Here is a 26702-nt window from a genome sequence, read left to right as displayed (position 1 = left end):
TTTGAAGGTGTGGGACGTTTCGCATCTTATCCAAGATGATTCGTCAGCAAACTAAAGTCTTGCTGGTAATTTCGGCCCTATATATATATATATATACATTTTTGAGACTATATAAAGGTGACCCTTTGGAGTCTATAATTCAGAGTGCGGTTAGTCGATCATTATATATATATATATATATATATATATATATATATATATATATATATATATATATATATATACAGTAAAGTCTCGTTATATCGATATTCAAGGGAGTCCGAAAAAATATCGATATAACCGGGACTATCGATATATCCGACCCTGTTTGCATGTAATTTTCTCCGTGCGTGCATAGAAATAGTATCGATATAACCGGGACTATCGATATATCCGATATCGATATAACGAGACTTTACTGTATATATATATATATATATATATATATATATATATATATATATATATATATATATATATATATATATATATATATATATATATATATATATATATATATATATATATATATATCCCTACTGTCCAGACGTGGCGGTGCCGGACTCTGCTATGAGTGGTCCCTGCTCTCAGGTTGGGAGGAGCAAAGGACTACTCAGTGCGGCTCCACTGATTACTTCTATTATCCTGACGGATTACTTCTATTGTCCTGTCTGAGGATTGGATTGGATTGGATTGGATTTGCCTTTATTAGTCTAACAGTGCAGAAATTTACATTTCACAGCAGCAAAGTGATGAGGTCTATGACTGGTCTGATTGCCCCATTTGCTCTGGTATCACCTCATCAGCATAACTAAGCCTATGTTGCCTAAGCAGTCTGTGGTATGAACGATCCATATTGAAACTCTCACCACCATGGCGGTTTGGTGAAGGATTTTGCTGTTTTATGAGAATAGTTTCTTTTACTCCCCTTTCAAACCACCTATTTTCTTTCGTGAAGCTTTTAACCTCATTGTCGTCAAATGAGTGGTTGCTACCTTTTAGGTCAGGGGTCGGGAACCTTTTTGACTAAGAGAGCCATAAAAGTAAAATATTTAGAAATGTTTTTCAGCGAGAGCCACACGCACGCGCGCACGCACATACAAACGCTCGCGTGCGCGCGCACACATACAAACGCTCGCGTGCGCACGCACACGCGCACGCGCGGACACTTTTCAACAAAATATCAGAATTCATTATTTAAAATAACTGTGATAGTACTCACCGTTAACATGAATGGTTTTCCGTTCCTCGTGTTTGGTAAAATTCCAGGAAAACGATCGGAATGAAATTCAATTTGCCGGTCCAGAGGCGAAGTTACTGCTTGCTAGCCTGCACACGGCTCATAAGCTTCCACACTTGCTATCTGCAATATACTTCTCGCAGAAGTATGTCGATGCTAACGTTAACATGGGGCTTGTTAAAATGTCACTGACATTCGACTGTTTCATCGATGGTATTGTTTCATTGCAAATTAGAATCAGAACAGATCCTCGCCGTCTTGCTGGAGCTCAAACACTTTGAAAATATTTCAAAAGGAACAGGCCGAGATTCCCCCGTGCATGCCCGCATTCGGTGATCGAAAGCCGGCTTGAAGACCTCCGCAGACGCCCGCGTCACACTTCCAGGGAGGCTCCGTCACCCCCCAGCTCACTCCCACCCGATGCGGTTCCCCGCACACACACCGGTGTATTCACGCTGAAGTGCACTCGTTGGGCTCAGTTAAAGGGGCGTTTACCTGTTTCAACATGACGGCCACTATCATCCAATCAACATGGCGCTTTCGGCCATTCTAGGTCAGTGTCATCCAATCAAAATTGCGCTTTCCGCCAACTGCAGCCCCAACGGAAAAAATGAACGGCGAAAAAAAACGACGAAACGAAAAAGTAAATACATATTTTAGTTTTATCGGCGAGCCATATGCAATCATCAAAAGAGCCATATATGGCTCGCGAGCCACAGGTTCCCGACCCCTGTTTTAGGTGCATATGTACTGCCGATTGAGGCCCACTAGTATCCCTGCGATCAACATGTTTACACTGATGCAAAGGATGTTTTTCTCCTTATTTCACGTCTTCAAAATAATATAGAATGTCGGTTGTTGTTCTTGATGCATTTAGCTGTAGAATGTAAGAGAGTTAGGAAAGTGTGCTTGTGGGTGTGTGTGGGCTTTCCCGCCAATATCTTTAATCCCTTTAATTGAGTGGCGCTCATGAATTGTCCTCAAGACTTCTAGCGTGCTCCACTTCACCGTGTGTCCGATAAACGCTGCCGCTTAAAAACATTTCTCCTTCTCGTTTCTATTCAAACGCCAGACTCTCTTTGACTCCTTTTCTCTCATCCGTCCACATCTTTTGTGTCAAGATAATTGTTGCTTTTCAGCTTATAAAAGGCGCAGGCAACAAGGGCCTATATGTGCGCAAGTAGGTCGCTGTCTGCATTTGAGTCAAAGACTGACCAATAGTGTGAAAGGTTTGTTAAATATCCAGTTTAATCCCAAACAGAAAGAGCTGTTTTGAAGAGTTGGCTATAGCCCGCATTTTTTAAAATCTTTGATGTATTTTGCTTTTGTACAGCAACACAAAGAATTTGAAATGGAATAATGAATCTTCTCTTGATGGGGCAATTTTCAGCTTCAATTGAAGATGTTTCTCAAAAGTATGCCATTTACATGTACTGTATTGCCAAAATTGGTTGTCTTGAAACCGTTTTTTTTCATTGTGGTCTGTGGTCTGTAAATTAACAACCCACAAAGGTTCTGGCAGATGTTTATTTCGTTTTGTCTGAGATGCACCAAAATGTTGATTTTTTTTCTCCTTTTTTTTTTTTTTAACCGAACTCTCTGAAAGGCTCTGGAAGGCTTAATTATATCTGGGAAATAAAATATTAAGACTGTAAAGACATTCTGGAACCAGTGCTCGGAAAATGTTTATTTCATAAATTTTACAATAAAGTAGTTCCATTCATAGTTTATAATTTCAGATTTTAAACTACACGTTCACTGCTTGAGGGTGTGAATGGCCTTTTGTCTCTGTACTGTATGTGCCCAAAAACTGAAGCAGTTCATTAACCTCAAATTACTTGCATTTCAACACTGTTGCTCCCCATTCGGTCCACACAAGTAGACAGCTGCATGTTTTACCGTATGGAAGACCGTCTTGTTTGAATGCTCTTATAAAATACAGAAATAAAACAAAAACAAGAGTGCAGTCTTTCATGCAAGAGCACACACACAATCCAAGGTAAGAACCAGGCTGAGGTAGAAAATGTTGCACCTTCCGATTGAAAACATTTTGAGTTTCCCGGTCTTGTGATCAGGCCACTGTAAAAGATTGACCCACTCGCGACTTCTTGATAACTTAACCATCGTCCTTCTTGAGCTCAGATGGCTCATTTAGTCTCATCCCAGGGCCTAACAAACTGTATGTGTCTGTTGCTAAACAATACAGATTTACAGATCATGCTTTTGATTTGATGACAGGTGCAAACGGGGTTCTAAATCAAAACCCGCCAACCAACCAAATGTGGGTGAAAATTCATTGAGGTGGCAGAATATAAAAACTGACCCGCCATTTCGCCAGTGTTGGGTCAGTCACCTACGTATGATGAGCGGCAAGATGTTTTGAGACAAAAACGTCACTTGGGCCTTCTACTGCCATCATATGCGTTTTAATTTTTTAAACCCATTATGGTGCCTCATCCACCAACCCAAAGACGAAGAGGCCCAAAAGAGTGCACAGTGCTCATGTCTGCACCCAATGCTGATCACAACTGTGGATTAATCAGAATCAGAAAGCCTTCAATAATTTAATAATCCCACAATGGTGAAATTTGCAATCTACTGTAGCAAAAAGTATTCTATGCACAAAAGAAAATGTCAGGAGACTGAAAGGTACAACTGCAATAACATAAGTTTCATAAAAAGAACTGTACATAGTGCAAAGTATAAAAATAGAATATAAAAAGCATATTTGATTTAACTTAGTTCGCTGAAGAAGCATCTTGGATAAGAGGCGAAACGTCCGACACCTTCAAAGAAGTACAGATGACGGCTGAAGAAACCTTTTCATCATATTTGATATAATGTACATGTAACTGTATTGACTTGACATATAAGTGGCTGTGCTATTCACAATGTGTGTGTCCAGTTTTTTTCCCCCACGTGTGCTTATTAAGATGCCTGACAGCAGTCGGTAGGAATGTATTAAATTTGTCCATCTAAATGAGGAGGGTTTCAAGATTTACAGAAAAAAATGTGCAAAGAAGGTTTCATGATGCGTATATGATGAAAATCAACATCCGGTTTCCCTCAGCTTTTTTTTTTCATTGCATCTGAACTATTGAGCACACAAACCAGGTACTACATATACATACTTATCTTGTGGAAGTTAGATGTTGGTGGATTCTCCCTTTCAAGTGCAACTATTTTAACTGGACTTTGAAGTTCAACATTCCTCTTACACATCCCATCCATTCTCTCACTTTTCAGTCAGTAATTGTGTCTTACATAAAATTGACATCAAGAGACAGCAGAGGAAGACATTTTAATTTGAACACCATCTCACTTTCTCCCTCGCTGCATTCAATGGCTCTTATTGTGAGAGCTGTCGGGCAACAAGGACCCTCTGAAGGCAGAATGGGGCAATTCTTATGCCACTTGGGCGAGCGCGTGAGGGAATAAGTGGTGATAAAGAGAAGAAAAAGTTGGGGTGGTAGTCGTGCAGTAAGACCAAAAGAAAAAGCGGAGAGAGTCGCTTTGGACTTTAATTAAAATCACCAGAGGAATTCTAAACAACTCTCTCCTTTCTTTCGTTGAGTGCTCAGCTTTAAATGTGTTGGAAAACTTGTTGGGGCTACACAGGAAGGAGGATGAGGGATGGGAGAGTCGTTGATCGGCATAGGTACTGAAAGCCAATGAGAGGATGTTTATAGATAATGCAATTACTGGAGATTGTCAATCAATTAACTCATTCAAGGGAAATGAAAAGTCAAATTAACTTTAGGTTAAAGGCCACGGGAAGCGTTTGAAGGAAAATTGGACAAATGCTATTCATTACAAGAAACAAAAACAATGTTTCAATAAGCAATGTCATTGTTATACTGTATGTGTGCTCATTAAACAACATTAAAGAGATTCTCTTAGTGAAAATACGAGAAAGAAAAGTGAATGAAGTTTTTTTTAATAATTCTGTTCTGTAAATCTGTCTGAATGTGGATTAGTTCTGGGTTAATGGTTCTGCTTCCATGCCAACAAATTTCCCAGCTCCTGTTCTACTTCCTGTTTTGATGATTTTGGGTAAAAGAAGGGCAGCCTTTAAAAGAGGCACTAAGGCAAGGCAAAGGATATATAGACCTACACGTCTTTCTCTACCTGAGAGAAACGCACACACCCACACCTCCCCCACACACACACACACTCGCACACGCAGATGCACACACACACACACACACGCACACACACACACACACACACACACACACACACACACACACACACACACACACACACACACACACATGCACGCACACGCACACACACGCACACACACACACACACACACACACACACACGCACACACACACAGCCACACACACACACACACACACACACACACACACACACACACACACACACACACACACATGCACACACGCACCCCCCCCACACACACATGAATGCACACACATACACATCGACCCCAAAGGAAAGTGCTGTCAATTGCAGCTTAGAGAGGGTGCGAGTGGGGCAGTAACAATTGGCTCATGGGGTTACTGGGTGACCCTTTGGAGTCTATAATTCAGAGTGGGGTTAGTCTATCATTCACACGCTCAGACCACCAAACACAAACACACACGGACACACACAGATTCACAAGTTAAAGACAGAGGAGTTCATTTCAAGTTGACAAACAAAACGAAAAACAGTGAAGGAGACAAGGGGGAGAATGTGTCAGAATGAATAATGTATAATGTCTATATAATGTATAATGAATAATGCATAATGTCAGGCCAAAAACATATCTGCCTAACTCATCTTTTTCTTTTGTTTTGTTCTTTTGTCGCCTTTTTGCAACATCTAAATTGGATCCACACAGACCTGTTTTCTGCAAAAATCTAATGAAGGCAGTTGGGTTATTCGCAGGATAATAAACACATTTGTACAGCAAAGATCAGGTCTTCAATGACCACACTATTTAAGGCCCCAAAGCGCTCCTTTATATAAACACATAAACATTCCACCTCAGACTTGAAAATCCTGCAGAAGAACTTTCTCAATTCCCAAATTGTATTGAGATATTCAGTTCATACTAAGGTACTGGTCTTAGTTGTGATTCATTCTGTGCACTATTCCTGACTTCTGTCGATAGAATGCACACTTTATAACTTTCATAAAATGCCTTTTTTTGCTCATTGACTGATGGTAGGTTTATTGGTATAAATTATCACAATTATTATTCCTTTTATTCCAATTATTCCTCAGCCCGGATCATCACAAAAAAATCCTCCTTTCACCACATCACCACCGTCCGTCCTCCAGCAGCTCCACTGGCTCCCTGTCGAACTAAGAATTGAAATCAAAATACTTCTATTTACATTTAAAGCCATCCATAACCATGCCCACTCCTATCTGTCTGACCTGCTTCAAATTTCTGTTCCCTCTCGTTCCCTCAGATCATCATCCTCCCTCCACCTCTGTGTGGCCTCTGCCCGTCTGACCACGATGGGGTGCGGAGCTTTCAGCCGCTCTGCTCCCAAAATCTGGAACTCACTTCCACCCAACATCCGCAATATTGACTCTCTTCCCAGTTTCAAATCCCATCTCAAAACCCATCTGTTTAAAAATGCATTCACAGTTTAGTTTAATCAGCTCTTTTATTATTTATCATTTTATTTCTGGTTTCTTGTTCTTTTAATTGTAAAGTGTCCTTGGGTGATTTGCAAGGCACTTGTAAATTGAATGTATTCTTATTATCGAGGAAAAAGTTTCTTCAGCCATCATCTGTATTCTTTGAAGGTGCCGGACGTTTTGCTCCTCATCCGAAGAGCTTCGTCAGCGAACTAAAGTTGTGCGTGCTCAAAGAAGAAGCAAGTTGTTAGTTATATCCTAATTTTTTGCTAGTTTTTTTCCCTCTTAAACGTAAGATAGGGTATAAAAATGAGCTGCACAGCCGGACTAAGTAAATAAGAAAAAAGTATCACTTTGGCAGGAGGGCATTTTTTTCACAATGACATTTTCAAAGTGCGTTTGTCACGTCTGCCAGTCATCAGAGTGAACTCAAGTAATGGCAAAAAAAATACAAAATTATGTTGTGTTATATAGCAACATAAGTTGCAAGAATCCTCAATATATTTCTCAATAAATATAAAGGGTAAATAATTTAGACTTTCATAAGTAGCTCCCATGATGAAAAGGTGGAAGCACCCCTGATATAGAGTATTCAGAATCAGAAAACCTTGATTTGTCCCACAATGGGGAAATTTGCATTGCATTGCATATTGAATCAGCCTGCAAGTTTTTTGGAATATGCGAGGAAACTGGAGGACCCGGAGCAAACCCACTCGGGGAAAACATGCAAACTCCACACACAGAGGCCAGTGTGGGACAACCTCAGCACCGTGAAGTCGGCAGTCATACTTCAAATTAGCAAATTGTCATCATAGCTAATTTTTAAGGTGTGGTCGGGCAGTTGGCGGGCGACACCTTGAACCGGCCAGTTGCAGGGCACACACAAACAAACAAAAAATTGCGCTCGCACTTGGGGGAATTTTCGAGTGTTCAATCAGCCTGTCATGCATGTTTTTAAAATGGGGGAGGAAACAAGAGTACATGGGTAAACCCACACAGGTATGGTGCGAACCATTAAACTCCACATTGGAATTGCGGAGCTGGAATTAAACGCTGTACCTGTGCACTGTGAGATCAAAGCACAAACCACTGGCACAATCATTCGCCAGCCTCATTTAATCATCTGGATACACATTTTAATCTAAGATGGTTGTCCAAATCTTTGGAATTCCAGCTTCTCAGCAGTAAATCGTATCTGATAGTAGACTGATTATCTGTGTTTACTTTAAGAAACAACAATGAATGTGTTTAGTAATTTTCTGGCTTGTTACGGACCAAACCAGTAATGTAATCAGAATTCATAAATTCGTAACTAGCATTCATGAACCGATAAAATAATTGACAGATGAATATATGTTCTAAATAATCACTATTTGCATTCCAAATACCACAGAACCTTTTAGCAACAAATATGAATGACACTATGAATGACACCAGAAAAAGTTATTGACCCTCAATGCTTTTGCTTATGTCGCTCCCTTCTTACCTTTTCAGCCTCATCTTTTCCTGCTTCTATTCTTCTTCTCCTTCTTCTCCGTGTCTGCCCAGCTGAATAACCACTAAAGGTAAATTAGATCATAATGACCCTGCAGCCCCTATACAAAACCTGATTTGACACGCTACCCTCTGCCTAATGAGCTGAAAATCTCCTCTGTGTATGTTTATCAATGTGTATGTGTGCATGTGAAATGTCTGTATTTTGCTTCTTTCGTCACACCTATGTGTGGTATCTCCTAACACACAAACACATGCAAACATGTGCATCACCTCGTCATCATATGTTGGCATGATGCGGTTAATGCATTCTTTTAAGACATCATTAACTGGATGCTTTCACTTTTTAATCTACCTAAAATAGATAAAAATGCCATTTGAAGTTGCAAACAAGCGCAGAAAACATATTTTTTGTTGTTGTTACAGAACACTGCAGAAGTGGGAATGCAGCACAAAAAATAATTACATCGGAATGGCTATTTGGCTTCCACTTCAGTCCTGTATGTGCAACTCCATGTGCTCAATCAGGTTGGCCATGAACCCACTTGACCACAATGATGTCAGAGGACTGTATCCATGTAATGTGAAGACAAATGAGCAGTTGCTCTCAACAAACACACACTCCAAAAAGGATGGATACACTGAACTGCTGTTTGGTGCATATGGAAAAGCAACAGTCAGGACTCGTCCCCCCGACCCGAAGGCGGAGGGAAGCAACCCTCCCGTCTACCAGAGTGAATCCCAACGTAGAGGTGGCGAGCCGGGGGCAATGTGTATGCCCACACCTGCTCTACGCCTCCACCGTGGGTAACTCCAGAGTGGAAGACAGCCCCACCCCTCTCAAGAGGGCTGGTACCAGAACCTAGGCTGTGTGTGCAGGCAAGTCCAACTACATCTAGTCGGACCTTTTCTATCTTGGACACCAGCTCGGGCTCCTTCCCTGCAAGAGCGGTGACATTGCACATCCAATGACCTAGCTTCTGCAGACGAGGATCGGACCATCAGCGTCCCCGCCATTGTCTGCCACCCAGCTCACATTGCACCTCCCTTGGCCCCTCCGATGTGTGGTGAGCCCTTGAGAAGGGAGACCCATGTTGCCACTTCGGGCTGAGCCCGCCGAGCCCCCTGCGTGTAGCCCCGGCCACCATGCGCTCGACAACTAGCCCTATCTCCAGGCCTGGCTTCTGAGAAGGGCCTCGGTGACCCGCGTCTGGGCAAGAGAAAACCAGATCCATCCATGTTTTTGTCATAAGGGGTCTGTTGAGTCGTACTTCGTCTGTCCCTCACCTAGGACTTGTTTGCCATGGGTGACCCTGCCAGGGCCATGAAGCCCCAGACAACTTAGCTCTGCGGATCATTGGGACACACAAACCCCTCCACCACGCTAAGGTGACGGCTCATGGAGGGGGTATTGAGCACCCCTACTCTAAATTGTCCCGAGGTGTGAGTGTGACAGTGAATGGTTGTTTGTTTCTGTGTGCCCTGCGATTGGCTATCGACCAATTCAGGGTGTTCTCCGCCTGCTTGTAGACGGCTGGGATACACGGATAAGGCGGTCTGTAAAATTAATGAATGAGGTATGACAAAAAGTTGCAAAATGACACCAGAATTGAAAAACAGTTCGGGTATTCATTAGTAGCTTACACTCTGCCCTGCCGTACACCCATCATTCATACGGTACAAAAACTGAGACAATCAGTGACACTCGTTTACACGCCCACAGAGTGTACTGAAATCTGAGTTCACATTGCCTGCAATTCATGGCTTGTTCAGAGGGGAAATGTATTCATGTTTCAGTGTTTCAAGAGAAGCAAGACATATTATTACCAGACCTAAGTTTGAAATCCAGGTGCTGATTGAATTCTTCACTGTTATTGTGGCCAGAACATGTATGCATGGGTGTCCCCTGCTTTTGTGTGTGTTAAATGGGTTAAAGTGTGGTGTCCATAAGCAGCAGTGTGTGTCGTGGCCAACATGAACAGATAAAGGTTTCCATATTGTGTTGGTCACTCAGCTCCAGTAGCCACCCAGAGGGAGTGTCCAGCTGCCAATCAAACCGATCGTAGGCAACAATGTAAGTCACCCTGGACCTACACACGCACACACACATACACGCGCACACACACATACACGCACACACACACACACACACACACACACACACACACACACACACACACACACACACACACACACACACACACACACACTATTTTATTTTTTATTTTACTATTTTTATTATTATGATCCATCCATCCATTTTATGATCCATTTTATCATTACAGAGGTCATGGGGGGGAGGGGGGGTGATCCCAGCCATCTTCTTGCTGTAGGTTGGGGACACCCTAAACCGGTTGCCAGCCAATCACAGCACACACAACAAAAGGGGAAAAATCAACCATTTGCACTCACAATCACACTGCGGGACAATTTTGGTTGTTCAATCAGCCTGCCATGCATATTTTTGGAATGTGGGAGGAAATATATTGAGACAACCCACCCCGGGGAGAATATGGAAACTCCACACAGGAAGGCCGGAGGGGGGATTGGACCCAAGACATCCGCACTGTGAGGTTGACCCACTCACAACTGGAGCACTGGGCCACTGGTGTGATTAATATTATGATGATGATGATTATTATTATTATTATTATTTATTTTATTTTTTTAATCACTCCCTTCATTGCAGGAGTTATTGGGGTGAGGTAGGGTTGTTAAAAGTTTGATGTATGCCCCTAAAAGGGGGGGGGATTGGACCCAAGACATCCGCACTGTGAGGTTGACCCACTCACAACTGGAGCACTGGGCCACTGGTGTGATTATTATTATGATGATGATGATTATTATTATTATTATTTTATTTTTTTAATCACTCCCTTCATTGCAGGAGTTATTGGGGTGAGGTAGGGTTGTTAAAAGTTTGATGTATGCCCCTAAAAAAATCCATCCATTATCCATACCGCTTATTGCTCATTGGGGTTGCGGGGGGTGCTGGAGCCTATCCCAGCCGTCTTTGGGCACGAGGCGGGAGACACACAGAATTGGATGCCAGACAATTGCAGGGCACACATACAACAGTCACTCTCACACTCACGCCTCGGGACAATTTGGAGCGTTCAACCAGCCTGCCATGCGCGTTTTTGGAATGTGGGAGGAAACCGGAGGACACTGAGATAACCCACCCCAAAATGTATTAAAGGCAGTCTGAAAGATAAATAGCTTTTTTTGTCCATTCAAATGTATGCTTCGCCTTTTAGGACAACGTTGAAAGGCTGTTTGATTCTTTTTTCTCAAGAAAATGAAAGCTGCTTTGTAGAATCTAAAGGCAGTATAGTTATGTGGCAAGCAGAACATTTTCGTCTCATCTCTCCAGCAAAAAAAAACAAAACGAGAGTCATGCTTGTTCATGGTATCACATGGTTTTATCGTCTTTGATGTAATCATAATGGTTTGTTCATTTGACATCTGAATTTGATGTTTGCTAGGCGCTGATAGCATGACCAGGTTCTACCAGTTCAAGTACTGAGTATTTTTGAACCTTCAGGGCCACTATGGATCTTGTGCAGGGATGTGCATTTCACAGTCGGGCGGCCCCAAAATCCAAATGACATATGCTCTACATACGTTATGCAGACATGAGATGAACAGTGCGATTCTGGATGGAGGAATTTCTGTTGCACCTTAATAAGATCTCACAACTGGCCATGATGCAACCTCGACAATGAGTTTAAAAAAATACGGAATGAAAAAATGTTGAAAATTACTGCTCCCACTTTGACTCATATTGTTCTTGAATTATGTGTTCTCCAATTTACTGATGTCACATATATGTTCTGCAAAGCTTTTCAGGTCATATAAGTGGACTGTCCAGTTGTGGCCAGCCAGGGCCAGCGAGTCCTGTGTTGAACTTAACCCTTCCAGAAAAAAAATGCTAAATTACAGTCTTTTTTCCCTTTTCTTTTTCATTCCCTTATTTTAAAGTGATTTAAGTTGCTTCAAAATCCCCACAAATACATGGCCCATCGTTGATCCTGGATTTCTCTTCATGGTTTCTTTGGTATTAGGACAAGCCATCAAGCATTGTCTCAGTTTTGATATGCACGCACCATTTTGGAAAGAATTGTAATTTTCCATTATGCTGTTGAATTGAAAAGAATCTCATTAAAATATCCGTACGCAGTTGTCATTGTCAGTGCAAAATACCTTAAGTAGAGTGCAAGCAGTTGGAAGTGCCGGAGTGAATTCCCAGTAGCAGCACTCAGTGCACGACCCTCCTTTAGTTCCATTTCCATGGCCCTGCATTAATCTTTTGTAATAACACTTGAAGCCTTTCGCTTGTCCATGAGCTCTGGAATTGTGTTTATCTTTTCAAACGCTTTGAGAAGTCATTCAGTGACAACCATTCACAGCAACTACCCCGCCACAATGCAGCCCCCCTACAAATCACAGCCTGTTAATGACCCCATTCTTTTGACGCTGAATTTCAACCAATGGTGATTCCTGGCGAAGCTGTCGGCACATTTGATGAGAAGATTAGAAAAAAAACAACATTTGTAGCAAGTTGTAGCAAACGCGGCTTTGCGAGGTGTTTATAGATTTGAATTGTGTCAGTGGACTGAGTGCAGGGTGTGTGGTCGAGGTCTTCAAGTGCTACTCCACATCTTTGGAAGGATTGGTTCTGCTTGGATCAAGTCAGAAAACAAAGATCACATTTAAAATCTGGGACACTAATTTTATAACTGCTCAAGAGATGAGCTCATCGAACAGGAATTCAAAAAGGGCCGATCTACGATTAATTTTGCTGACTTCAACTTGGAAATATATAAAAAAAATAAGAATACAATATTCTAATCAAAAGTTTTATTTTGGAGGGATTGGACTTCAGAGAAGAATTTTCAGATTGTTGCTGTCATACTTTATATAGGTAAGTGATTTGAGAGTTGCTGATGGTATAGCTGTACACTCGCCACACTTGTGTGTGAGTAGCATGGGATCGGTTTTCAGTCTGTGATAGTGTGGATGCCATGTTATTATTAGATTCTTGACAACTAAGTTTTAGTAATTTCAGGTTTAATTTTCAGGTTTAATTACAGGTTTCAAAATGACCAAACAAGACTTTCCCTTTTTTTGGGAGTTGACACATTTTATTTTCAGTATACAGAGTAGTTTCTTGCTGTCAATTGTACAATGTATCCATACATGTTATACATTTCAGTTCAAATACCAAGTTTTTTTTTTAAAAATTAGACTAAGTTAGGATTTCAAAGTCGTACTCATAAAATGCGTCGATTTAAGCTACCTTGGCCTGTCGTGAGTGAGTGGTCCTTCGACAACATTACTATTGAGCATTTGTGTCTTCTCCATGCTTGCTGCGAGTGTCTTCATTTTGCATTGGTGCGTTTGTCCCATTCAACAAACGAGTAAATTCCTGCATGGGCAATGACTATAAGCTTTTCAGCATCATGGCTTTCACTTTGCCATATCTTATTCTTCACTGCCTTGGATGATGTCCCTAATTTTTTGTGTGTCCACTTGCAGGGCTTCATTACTCGGGTCAATTTTTAAAGCTGTTTGGTATTCTTGTAGTCCTGTGAAAAGAGTAAGATATATCCATTTTACTGATAGTCAAATCCAAATCAAAAAACAAGTGGTCATCATCTTACAATGAAGATGTCGACAATTTGATTTGGAAAATTGATTTTGATTTTATAAACTGAATTTGTTTTTCATGTCCTTGAATCTTATAATAGAATCTCTCATCGGTGTCTTTGTTTTCATTATTATTTTAAATATATTTATTGGGTTGTTCACCTCATGCTGCATGAGATCTGCTTTTCATGTGTGTTGCTTTGGATTCCAACATGAGCATTCTTTGGCCAATCCTGTACTTCAGCCCCTGGGTATATTGTCCCATTTGCGTTTAAATCAATTCCTTATGCACTTTAGTTACACACTATAAGTATGCGATTATCACTTTTTAGAATTCTGACATATTTACCTGTATAACTGGTGAAAATTTGCTAATCCACTGAAGAGGTGTGCTACCCATTGATGTCCGAGGATGCCTGCAAGTTCCAGTTTGTGGAATTTTCCTGAGATGTGAATATCCTCCAGATCCATTTAAAATATATTTCATACTTTTTGAAATGAGCTTGCAAAGTGAGACACTGATTGTTCCCGATGATATGGGTGCCACATTTCTTTGAAGGTGTATGTGTATTTATTAAACACAGTAAAAGTAATTTAATCAGTCGACTTCACTCATGAAAAATTTATACAGTAAAGTCTCGTTATATTGATATTCTCGGGAGTCCGAAAAAATATCGATATAACCGGGACTATCGATATATCCGACCCTGCGCGCATGTAATTTTCTCCTTGCGTTCATAGAAATAGTGTCGTAATAAGCGGTACTATCGATATAACCGATATCGATATAACGAGACTTTACTGTATTTGGAACTGTTAGTAGGGGAAAGGTGAGTACGGCGGGGCAGTTCCTTGACTCAAAACGTGCAATATGATGTTTCGCCCCCAAAAGGCACAAGCCCTTATGACAGCCTCCTCAGCACGCAAGACGAAAGATGCTTCCGCGCCCCCATATTTGCCAGAGGAGGTCCTCATTTAGATGTCAAAATTGATGATTTTGGCACTGGAGAGAATATGCCCATTTCAGTTGGACATAAATAGAGCTTTGCTGCCATCATGTGGCATATTTTCTTTGTCAAATCTAAAATGTATCAGTTCGGGGCGGGGTGAGGGATGGGGGGGGGTTTAGGCCTCTGACAGACCGCCGCATGTCCAAACCATCGATCTATCCATCCATTATCCATACCGCCTATTCCTTATAAGGGTCGGGAGTGGGAGGGGGGGGGGGTGCTGGAGCCTATTCCAGCCGTCTTCGGGCACGAGGCAGGGGACACCCTGAATTGGTTGCCAGCGAATCACAGGGCACACAAATACAAACAGCAGTCACTCTCACATTCACCCTGGGGACAATTTGGAGTGTTCAATCTGCCAAATCTACCATACGTAAAAAATATGGAGTTCAGAAAATAACTGTTGTCAACAGAGGACCTCCACTAGGATCTTTAATATTGTGCCTACACACCTACAGACTTGTCATTTTTTTTCGAATTTATTTTGCACTGATTGCCCGATTATTAATAGAAATTTGTTGTGTTTAGAGCAGACAGTATATGTTGGATATTAAAAAAAAAACTACTATATCAACAAACTTCATGGGAAGCCATCATTGCTGTCATGTTTTACTGTGTGATAAAACCAAAAGCTCCTCCATTCTCCATCCAGATCCTCCATTTTCATAGCAGTCTGATGAGGAGAATTGCTCTTCAGTGAGCAGGTTCTAAATTTGAGTGCTTTCATCATATACAGTACTTCTCTTCTAAAGTCATTCACTGCCAGATGATGTGCAAGCATGTGTCCACTCCAGTGCCAGGGTTTTTGTCATTTTCACTGAAATTGCAGGACCAACAGAATATTGAGTTTTAAGAGTACATAAACATTCAGTGCAGCGTAAGAAACCTTAGATTCACTTCTTTCATTAGAAAAAAAAGTTAATTCCTAAATTGTATGGGTCTGGAGTTATCTGAGCTAGAAATGGGGAGGCTGTACAAAAGGCAAATGCTGCCTCTAGTGGGAGGGAAAAACATTGCCAGAGGTCGGGTCAGCGCTTTATTGGCAGGCAAGAAAAACCAAACCCGAACATATTCGGGAATGGCTGTCCATGGCATTTCGATTCACGAATAAATTCGGAAATGGCAGTAAATGAGTTAATCAGACTCAGTGTGGTGCATTTCAGACCTTCCGCATAGAGCTGCAGTTGGCAGAAAGCAGAACCTCGACGCACATGAGCTCTCGCCCGGGCAGCTGCATTGGCAGAAACGGCTGGAGTCAGCAGTTCAAGAGCCTGAAGACAAAGATCCATTTTGGTGTAAACCACCACCCTCTATTGTAAAACAACACGATCATAAAATCTGGGTCAGGCAAAAATTCAATCAAGATTATTTTCTCATTTTAGACAAATTTGGTGCAGTATTAGCACTGCATAAAACCGGGGCAGATTACTATGGTGTTATTTTTCTTTTCCATATCAAAATTGTAATTAATGGTGATTATAAGTATGTGCGATCAGCGACCAATCCGCATATACCTTTCACAAGGGGTGTTCACACAGCAAGTTTTACTCCGTTGTAGCAGTGGGCTGCTTGGGACAGCGTTAACAATTACACTAGAGAGTGCTAGGGAGACGCATTTCCGCCCAGATTTATTCGATTGATGTAATGCAATGGAAGGCAAGCCAGGTGAGAGTATTGTGTGAGTGAAATGAGTAAAAGTGATTTGTCTGTTGTTTTTGTCTGCTGTATTGGGCACTCAGCAACTTAAAACTCTTACACATTCAGTCAATCTTCGGGTCTCCCACAACCATTTCAACTTAAAAGGATCACAGTACATTCTTATTTTGGTTTGGGGAGTAATGTATCACATTCACTGCCCGGTCATTTCACCATGAAAAAGGATTAGCATCAGCGTCACTTATCACTGCTGCACTGTTATTGTTATGGGCCTGAGAACATGCCCAAGTAATGTCAATGCCGTGATTGGCTGTATAGCGTCATTGCATCCTGTGGTGTGATAGGCTGGACTGACACTCACTGAATTACACAGCAAACTGATCCAGAAAAGGCTACATTAAATAATTCAATGGTAGCACGTTCACAGCGCTGGATAGGATTTTTGGTGCGGCGAGAGTGTGTGACCAATGCGTAGTTTTGCAGCTTTGAGAGAACATTGGTGCTATTGCATCGCCAGTAAAAGTAAATCTAAAAAAATAGCTTTCATTTTATTGGCTCACGTAGGAAACTTTGCTTATCTCGAAGCATAAGGGAAAGTGCATCAAGTATTGTGGTTTGAGTCACACCAATTAAACAGGGATGAGAATGACAAATGAGAAAAAAGAAAAAAAAAAGCGTGGGTCTGGGGGTCAGGGGCAACGCCCCGCTGGGGGGCCATGGGACGAATCCCCCGGAAGCTCAGCAATTTTAGCAATTTAACAACCATAAAACCATGAATTTCATCACTGAAATTCAACTGTTTGTGAAAATAAATTCCCTTGTTTGGTGGGCTACCAGTTTGGCAAAATTGTGAAATCACTTTCATTTTTTGCCATGCTTCAAATATTGCAGTTGTTCGTTGAAAGGTTTATGTAAGAGTTTCACCATTTGCCACACTTCTGAATGAATTTTCATTCTTCAATATGTACATCATTATATTGTCAATTTAAACAATAGTGGGACAATTTAAACATAATATAGTATCTACTTTCCGGATGTGGTCACCCACAGTCATCTTGACAGTTTGCTTGTCAATCTCCACGGTCTTTCTAGCCATGCCCATCTAAAACAGTTTTTGATCCCAGCACTCTTGTCAATTTCCCTCACTCGATCATCATCCTTCGTTTCGAATACTTTCACCATCGTACACAACATCGCTTGAGTAGTTCGCGCTATCTACCTATGTCTCACGCGCCATCACCAGCTAACTGTCGAGTTACACTACTATGCTAAGGGGTTTGTGAAGACCAATGGGGAAAGCATGATAAGGGTGAAACTCGATTTACCGCTAATCCGATCGTGTCATTATCAGTGTCTGAAACTCATGACAAAAAGTTACCGAACACCAGGGCAGACAACTCTGAAAATTGCCAGCCCCATTTTTCACAACTTGAAACACAATAAGACGACTAACTTCTGCCTTTGGTCTCTTCATCTTCCTCACTACCAGCGTCATCCTACACACCACCAACCTTGCTGTCTGGCTACACTCTCACCAACCACTACTTTGCAGTCACTGATTTCCTTTAGATGGCGCCGTTGACACAAAATGTAGTCTACCTGTGTACTTCTGCCTCCATTCATATAGGTCACCCGATGTTCCTGTCTCTTCTGAAAGAAAGTATTCACAATAGCCATTTCCATTCTCCTAGCAAAGTCAACCACCATCTGTCCTTCAGCGTTCCTCATCTGGAGTCCAAACCTGCCCATCACCTCCTCATCATCTTATACGTGAAGTAATATTGAGCCACAACAGGTCTCACAACGACTGTCAGCAGCCACCGACTCCATTTCCCCCTGTAGAAGAAGTACTGCTCTACTGTTATAATGTGGTGTGACTTATATTTGCAAAACATTTATATATTCAAATGTTACTTATGTCATTCATTGAAGGTGCGCCTTTTACTCCAGTGCGCCTTATACACCGGAAAATACGCTAATTAGTCCAGCATTCCAGATGATATTCTAACCACTCTGACCTGAGACGAGTCCTCAATGGCTTTGTGAAAGTTCCGTAACTTGAGATGGCACGCTGCCCTGTTTGAATACAAAGCTGCTATCTTTTGGTTGAGTCTGATGGCCAGGTTGTAGGCATTCAAAGCACTTTGGTAGTTTCCAGCTGCAAAACATTTGCTTGGAGAAAGAAATAATAGGTTGAGTAGTCATGTTCGCCACAAGTAAGGACGGAGTTCGCAAGGTTGATTGTAGCAGACTTTACATACTTGCCTTTCTCCTTCAACCAGTCAGGATTCCTCTCTTCCTCCCTTAAGTCCTTCAGTTCCTCGATATCTGCGTTGACGACACGCCTGGCCTCCGCTTGCTTTTTCAGCCACTGTGGTGAGCAGAGGGGCAAAGGGGAACAGGTGCTGGATGCACTTTTTAATTCTTTCTTTTGTGTGTGTTTGTAAGAATTGCTGGAGGTCGGACAGTCTTCGGTGTGGACTGGCCAATTACCTCTTCTTCCTGCTCAACTAGCGATTCTCTGAGGGCTGTGGGGAAAACTCGAGGCGTGAATGAGACCTGAATGTTTCCTGCAACTCTTGGAGCAGGAAGATCCACTTGCTTTTTCTTCCTGTCTGCGTCACTCACACTTGTTTCATCTAAATTCAAGAATAACATTTGGAACTATTTTGGTCATTGCGGGAAAAAGAAGCACACCACAGTTCTCTGATAGATAACTGACATTTTCAGAATTTTCTATGGCTTCCATTCCCGCTAAAACAGAACACTTTCACAAATTTGGACCATCGCTAGTAAATTTGAATGTGCACAAATGCAAATTACAAACCTGACTTTTAACTTCCACCAACATTCTGAAAGTTAATGTTCTGTTCCATCTCAAAGTGTTTTTGTTTGACTTCATATTTTGTTTTGTTATCCTTGTGTCCAATTTGTGATGTCCTGCCTTATTCAATAGCTTTCTGCTTCCACCTGTTCTCTCAGTGTCTGTCCATATGTTCTATGCAAGCTATTTACTGCTTGGGCATTTGTTACACATGTAGACGGCGTTTAGCAGCCTGAATAGATTACATAACCTTTAATAATAAAAAAAATAATACATTTAATTTACAAGCGCCTTTCTGAACACTCAAGGACACTTTACAACAAAGACAACACACAAAACAGTAAAATCATGCATCAAACAATAAATAATAAAACAGCATAATAAATTAGACCATGTAAGCAAGTTTAAACAGGTGGGGTTTCAGGTGAGATTTGAAAGTAGGAAGGGAGTCAATGTTGCGGATGTTGGGTGGAAGTGAGTTCCAGAGTTTAGGAGCGGAGCGGCTGAAAGCTCTGCACCCCATCGTTGTGAGACGGGCAGAGGGCATACAGAGGTGGAGGGAGGAAGAGGATATGAGGGCCCGAGAGTGAACAGAGATTAGAAGTACGTCAGACAGATAGAGTGGGGCAAGGTTATGGATGGCTATAAATGTAAACAGAACTATCCTGAAATCAATACGAAGTTTAACAGGGAGCCAGCGGAGCAGCTGGAGGACAGGAGTGATGTGGTGAAAGGAGGGGGTTTTAGTGATGATCCGGGCTGAGGAATTTTGGACTCGTTGGAGTTTATGGCGAAATTTTTGATTGACCCTGAAAAGAAGTGAATTACAATAATCGATACGGGAGGTGACTAGACTGTGGATGAGGATAGCAGTGGTGTGAAGGGTGAGAGAGGGACGGAGACGATTGATATTACGAAGGTGGAAATATGCAGACCGAGTTATGTTATTTATATGGGAGTGAAAAGATAGTGTGTCAATTTGCTATATTTACTAGTCTCACCATCAAGAAATTCACAATTTACAGCAGCAATGTTATGAAAAGAATAGAAAGGGAAAAAGAAGTAGTAGCTGGATCATTTTTATAACTAGAGCCCTCTTAGATGTGGGTCAAGGATAAAAAGCCTTTCAAAGCAGGTGTATTCATTGTTCAGCACTACACAATAGCAAACATACTCTACATGACACATGGACTTTACTCACCAAATATAAACTTGCTTCCTCCTTGTCCGCCATTGTCACTTTTGTGTTTCGCAGCTCTTATTTTACTCAAATGACTTGACTGACTTTGGAGTTTGATTTGTGCTTCTTCCTCACTTTTTTTGCTCTCCTTCAGCTGCCATGCTTTGAGTTCGGCCGTAGTTCTCTCTCTTTCCTCATCCTTCATTTTCTGGATTAGTTCTCGTTCCTCACTTTCAATCTATCACCAAATAATCAATGTGCATGGTTATTCAGGCATATGTGGAAACTAGACCTGTTCAATCTTTATATTGCGTATGGCTATCATGTCATGTATGAGTCTGTGACCAACACGTGACGCTGTAGGGCTCCACCTGTAGCTGCACACCTATTGGTCATTATATGATTATTGCTTTAAAATAGGGGTGTCAAACTCATATTTGAGTTTGACACAGGCCACATTGTAGTTACGGTCTCTTCTCGGGGGGCCTTCTGAATTTGGGAAAGCCATTAGGATGTTTCATCTTCTCCACATATTACATACAGAGCGCACAACAAATTAATGAATGACTAGTTTTCAAATTTGACGTCAAGAATAAAAACTGTTATTGTGGTTTACCTATGACAATTTTAAATTTTGGTTCAGACTTTAGCAAGCATGATTGATTTGCTTTTGTGCGCAAAATAAAATAATGTGGCAGGCCAGATGTGGCCCTTGGGCCTTGACTCTGACACCTGTGCTTTAAAAGGACTCCCGGGCCAATCACTCAGTCAGTTGTTTGTTGGTTCTTGTCATGTTTGTTTGTTTGTCTGTCATGTTTCAGTCACTGTCAGGCTATAGTGTCAGTTATGTTTTTTGTTTGAATCTTTGGATTATTTTTGTTCTTATGACTTTGTTTAAGATTCTGTTCTCTATTTCCTTAATACAATTTGTCAACTTAACCTCACACCCTCCTGCCTTTTTTTTGGGGCCCTCCAACACCACGCATCATGACATATCCAGCCATATAGTCCAGCCTGTCCGAGGGCCTCCTCCCGGTGCAATGTGACCAAAACACGAACAGGATTTCACAAATTACTACCAAAGCATTCCTATTATTGGTTTGCATGACTCCTATAATGGTGAATACCAAGAGTTTTAAATAAAATAAATAACTGAGGATAGGTGCCAAAAATATAAATATGTGGTGTTCACATTATTCTTCGTGTCCTCAGTGGAGAGAAATTGTATATTTTAGAAAACCGAAGAGTTTCTTACAGTCATCATTTTCTTCAGAGTATATTTCTTCTCCTTATGCTTTTTCTCCGATCTATATTTGGCATCTGCAGCAAGTTTTTCCTGCATTTTGGAAAGAGCTCTTTCTCTGACTTGCCTTTTTGTTTCTTTATCATCTGGAAGAGACAGACATTATCTCACTATTGAATTTCAAGCATGTAATGGTTAACACGTTTGAATAAAGATCTAAACATTATAGGTTTGACTCCCGGTCGTGTTAATGTTTATTTATTTGCAATTAATAAATCATTCAGCGATCAAATTTTGGTACAAACTTACATTTATACCATATAAAAGATCAAAAGGTATGACAGTGACAGTGACCTATGCAGTCTTACGTGTACTTATTGACAAATGTTCCCACAGTTTGTTGGTCCTCTTGGACAAAGTGATGACTGCGACTCCGTTTCCAATCTTTGCTGAGCTTTGATCATCATCAACAAGCTCAGAAGGGAACACTTCCAACAGGAATGGTGGGAAATGAACCTAATGCAAATACATCACACATCTGAGATTGTATCTCTGTTACTCCAGTTTTGGTTGGATGTTTATATTGGTGAAATTCTCTCTCCCCCTCTCGATCACCCCCCCCGCCCCCCCATGTGTGTTACTTTGGCTCAATATTACCTTCAGGTACTCGTCTGACGATACGATGTCTACTTTCTTGGCTCCTTTCAGAGGCACGCTAATGAAAACCATTGATTCCGTCTGCGTCCACGAGTGGTCTGTAACAAGCAGGGGCATCTTGTCCGGGGTCCTACAACTACAATACAGTACGCAGACAAAACTCAAACCCTTATTTCACCCCGAAAACAACGACCGAAGAAAGACTATCTAGACTTTAGTACGACGTCCTTCATAAGTATTTGATGTACGTTTGTTGGTTTGGTGAAATATCTCGTTTTAATGTCGCTGTTGCTCTCGAATTAAACACGTGAAGCTTAATTTAGGATTGATTGCTTCATTTGTGTATAGACAGAAAGGCAGAAGAGTCTTGTCGTTATGGAGACCAGGGAGATTGAATGCTGCTTTCAAGTCTACCGGGAACACGACAATCGTGTTTCATGATAAAATAACTTTCCATTCTCACGTGAAATGGATAACAGCAGCTACAAACAGTCAAAAGGTGTTCAGATAAGCCACATTTTACTATTGGACTAATGTCTCTCACCGCACAAGGGAAGGACAATAAACCTCAAACCGCCTAGCACTTACTGTACATCATCAATGGAGTACGACGGAGAGATCGAGGAACGCCGCTGAAGTATACCGGAACGTAATAAGAGCGGGTACCCTAGTTATTCCTCCAGCAAATTATGCATTTAACACTGGCTACCAATAACAGAAATTGATCTCTTTCTGTTATTTTTGAAATGATTTCTTTTACCTGTACCTCAAAAAACAAACATAACAAAACCAAAAGACATTTTAACAAGTTGCAGTTTGCCACAAACATGTTGTTGAGATCCTGAGCGTGTTCACGATGCATTTGGGAGAATAAAGACTCGGGTGTTCCTTCTTTTTAGATCGTCCAAGTAGGACGTTTATTTGCCGGAGCGCAGAAAGCAACCACTTCTCTCAGCATTATACAATAAGTCTCAGACTTTGATCGCTGTCAAAGGACCGGATTTAGCGCCGTGGCTGTGTTGCCAGATCCGCTCAACATTCAGCATTATGCCTCATTTATCATAATGGAGAATATTACAGCATTGCACAAAACGAGGATACACAATAACTGTTTCTTAACACCCCTACTTGTACATAAAGATAAATAGAACAATGTGAACTCTGTCTTACACATTTCAATTTCCAAAAACAATGGGTTTAAACTTTAAACTCTTAAATACAATTGTTTTTGCGTATGGGTAGTCGTCAATAATGACGTCACCGACCCATATGATTTTGATCACATTGTCACTTTTTGACTCTTTGACATAAATACAATGGTCGGCTGGGTTTTGCTTGTACTCATTATCAGTTAAATAATCACGTAATACAGTGAGACCTCAATTTACAAACACCTTAACTTACAAACTTTTCGTCTTACAAACGTCAAATTTATGAAAATTAAACCTTATAATAAGCACTATTTTCATAATACACACCCACCACGGCTGGCGGTGTGATCTTCGGCGGAAGCACACGACTGAACAGCACCAGAGGTTAAGTTACCAACCGTCCTTATGGAAGGTGACTCTCCTTCCATAAGCCATCAACGACCATCAAAAAGGTAAGTAAAATTTTATTTTACAGCACAGTTTATTCCTTTAATTACAGTCCTCATGTAATGCGCCTCTCTTTCCAAACAGCAATTCCCTTTGACCTTCGACCTCCAACGCCATTCCATCAAGCCATAAATGACCATCACAAATGTAAATAAAGTGACTTTATGATACAATTCAGTGTATTTCTTTCATTACAATACAATAGCACATTTATTATACATAGAATAAGGTATGTTGTGTGTAGATTTAAGGCTTATTTAGTCGAAAAGTATATTTTATGGAACCCGGGAACGGATTATTCTCATTTTAATGGTTTCTTATGGGAATTTTTTTTAGATACACACTTTTCGCCTTACACACTGTCTGGGAACCAATTAAGTTCGTAAGTTGAGGTCTCACTGTCCCTTGTTGCAGTTTCACCCAGATTGTTTGAGACCGTAAATTGATTTTTCTAGTTTGTAAACTAGACCATCATACTTTTCTTCAGAACCTTCTGGTGGTTTCATATAAATGTCATATTCCAAAGGCTCATGTAAATACACTGTTTTCACGTCCATCTAGTGAGCTGCTTTTTGAAGTACCACTCTTATCCTTGTTAGATTGGCCGTTGGTGAAAACATCTCTCCATAGTCTATATCAGGGGTGTCAAACTCATTTCGCATCGCGGGCCACATACGGCCGAGGGAGATGTCAAGTGGGCCGGACCATTAAAATTATACCATACTCTGCTAAAAATAGCAAAAATATCATGTCTTTCCTTTGTTTTGGTGTAAAGAAGTACAAGAACATTAGGAAAATATTGACATTTAATGAACTATCCTTTTACAGAACATTTCATGAAACACCTCATATTTCCTACAAATATGCATTGCAACTGATCCCACTGATTGTACAAAGGCACAAAACTTTAATTGGTACTGACAAATATAGTAATGCACTTTAAGATTAAATAAGACTTTTAAAGAAAGGGAATTTTTAAACCACTTACATATACGCATATAAAATCTAAATGTAATCCCTGATACACCTTACAAACTAAGGAGAGTGATTTTAAATGTGTAATGAAGACAGTGTTCACCTGTCCTTTAAATCTGTAAACTTCATACATGAAACATACACGCACATACAATACATTTATGTTGTATGAACAGTAGAATTCCATCACAGAACTTTTGTTTGGAGGCTGCTGACTAACATTAAAGTGTGGTATGGCAGGCTGTGGGTAATGTTGCTGTCGCTGAGAAGTTTGTCAAACTGACGATGGTTCAGACCTCTGGACCGGATGAAATTTACAGTGTGAACAACCACCTCCATGGCGTGGTCCATTTTCAGCGACTTGCAACACAATGCCTCCTGGTGCAAAATACAGTGAAATGTCCAGAAACGATCTCCTTCATTAAGGGCTTGTACTTTGTCGCGACACCTGCTTTCTTTCCGACCATGGATGACGGCCGTCTGTAGCCAGGCTGACAGCGCGGGACAAGTCCACTCCAACTCTGTAAAATACAGCAACGACAGAGCCGAAAATGTCCTCGGATGTTGTGGTGTCCATCATTGGCACCAACTGAAGAAACTCTTCAGTAACAGTCAATGTCTCATCAACTCCTTGAATAAATATGGCCAGTTGGGCCACGTCTGTGATGTCAGTGCTCTAGTCAAATGCCACGGAAAATGCAATAAATCCTCTCTGCTATAGCATTCCTCGTCAGGCTAATATTGGCAAAAGCTTGTCGCTTCTCGGAACATACAAGTTCAGCCGCCTTCATCATGCATCGTTTAACAAAGTCACCGTCGAAATACGGCTACGATGCTAATGCTATTTCGCTAGCAATTAGGTAGCTGGCTTTTACCGCTGCTTCACTGACTTCTCGGCTTCGGATGACTCCGCTGCATTGTGTGCCATCCGCCAGCTCCATGCGGATGGCACATATAATCCTTGAACATGGACACGTCGGTGATGATATGCGAAGTGGCCCCGGTGTCCACCATCAATCCTCTCTCTCAGATGCTGGGACTCAACCGCTCCCTGGATCCGGTCTCGCCGTCCCTCATCTTGAGCACGTTGTCGGTGTTGTCACATCCAGATTTGGCAGCAGGTGGCGGATTTGCGGCTGCCTGCCTGTTCACACCTGCTGCCAATCATCTCACCATGTCACTGGGTATTAGTGGCGTCATTCAGTCATGGGATCGCTGAATGAATTAATGTTGCCTCGCCACTGCCATTTCCCAGGTTTGATATTTTCTCCTGCGCGTGTATTTGTGTGTCCCGGTTCGAGCCCCCTCCGCTAGTTGTTTTACCCTAGTTGGAGTATTACTCGATGCACTTTCTTGTTGACTAAACTTTTACTCGTTTGTTGAGTGCAAGGGTTGGTTCTCCCCTTGCCCTCCTACTCTCATTTTGATTATTTGTTCTGTAGCCACAAAAGAAGACATGTCCCATATGTCTTCTGTTGACATTCTCTTGTTTTGTGGCCTTTGATCCCACACTTGAAACACACTATGATTGTGTCATCACTGTGCTGGTCACGGTGTTGGTTTTGTTGGGGTGTCGCCCACTCCGACCCTGTG

The 26702-nt window shown here is 41.4% G+C and overlaps 2 protein-coding genes across 2 annotated transcripts in view; one reads left to right on the top strand and one right to left on the bottom strand.

The window, feature by feature from the left end:
• Nucleotides 1-8386, top strand: part of LOC148898362 (uncharacterized) — a 16264-nt gene extending 7878 nt beyond the window's left edge. The window contains exon 3 of the mRNA XM_088995966.1: nt 8318-8386. Coding sequence (XP_088852092.1) covers nt 8318-8386 — 69 coding nt within the window. The remainder of the gene's footprint in view (nt 1-8317) is intronic.
• Nucleotides 8387-13459: 5073 nt separating this feature from the next.
• Nucleotides 13460-26435, bottom strand: dnaaf4 (dynein axonemal assembly factor 4). Its single transcript, XM_088997529.1, has 10 exons — nt 23125-26435; nt 22537-22672; nt 22248-22395; nt 21892-22025; nt 20658-20874; nt 19126-19271; nt 18894-19003; nt 18651-18804; nt 16142-16247; nt 13460-13905 (listed from the first exon to the last, which is right to left on the bottom strand). The coding sequence occupies exons 2-10, from the start codon at nt 22651-22653 to the stop codon at nt 13802-13804; spliced, it is 1236 nt and encodes a 411-aa protein (XP_088853655.1). The 5' UTR covers nt 22654-22672; nt 23125-26435; the 3' UTR covers nt 13460-13801.
• Between the last annotated feature and the right edge of the window lie 267 nt (nt 26436-26702).

The sequence above is a fragment of the Hippocampus bargibanti genome, linkage group LG05 (genome assembly GCF_051943395.1).
Source record: "Hippocampus bargibanti isolate YZ-2025 linkage group LG05, ASM5194339v1, whole genome shotgun sequence".
Lineage (NCBI taxonomy): Eukaryota > Metazoa > Chordata > Actinopteri > Syngnathiformes > Syngnathidae > Hippocampus > Hippocampus bargibanti.
This window is presented reverse-complemented; position numbering and strand designations above follow the sequence as displayed.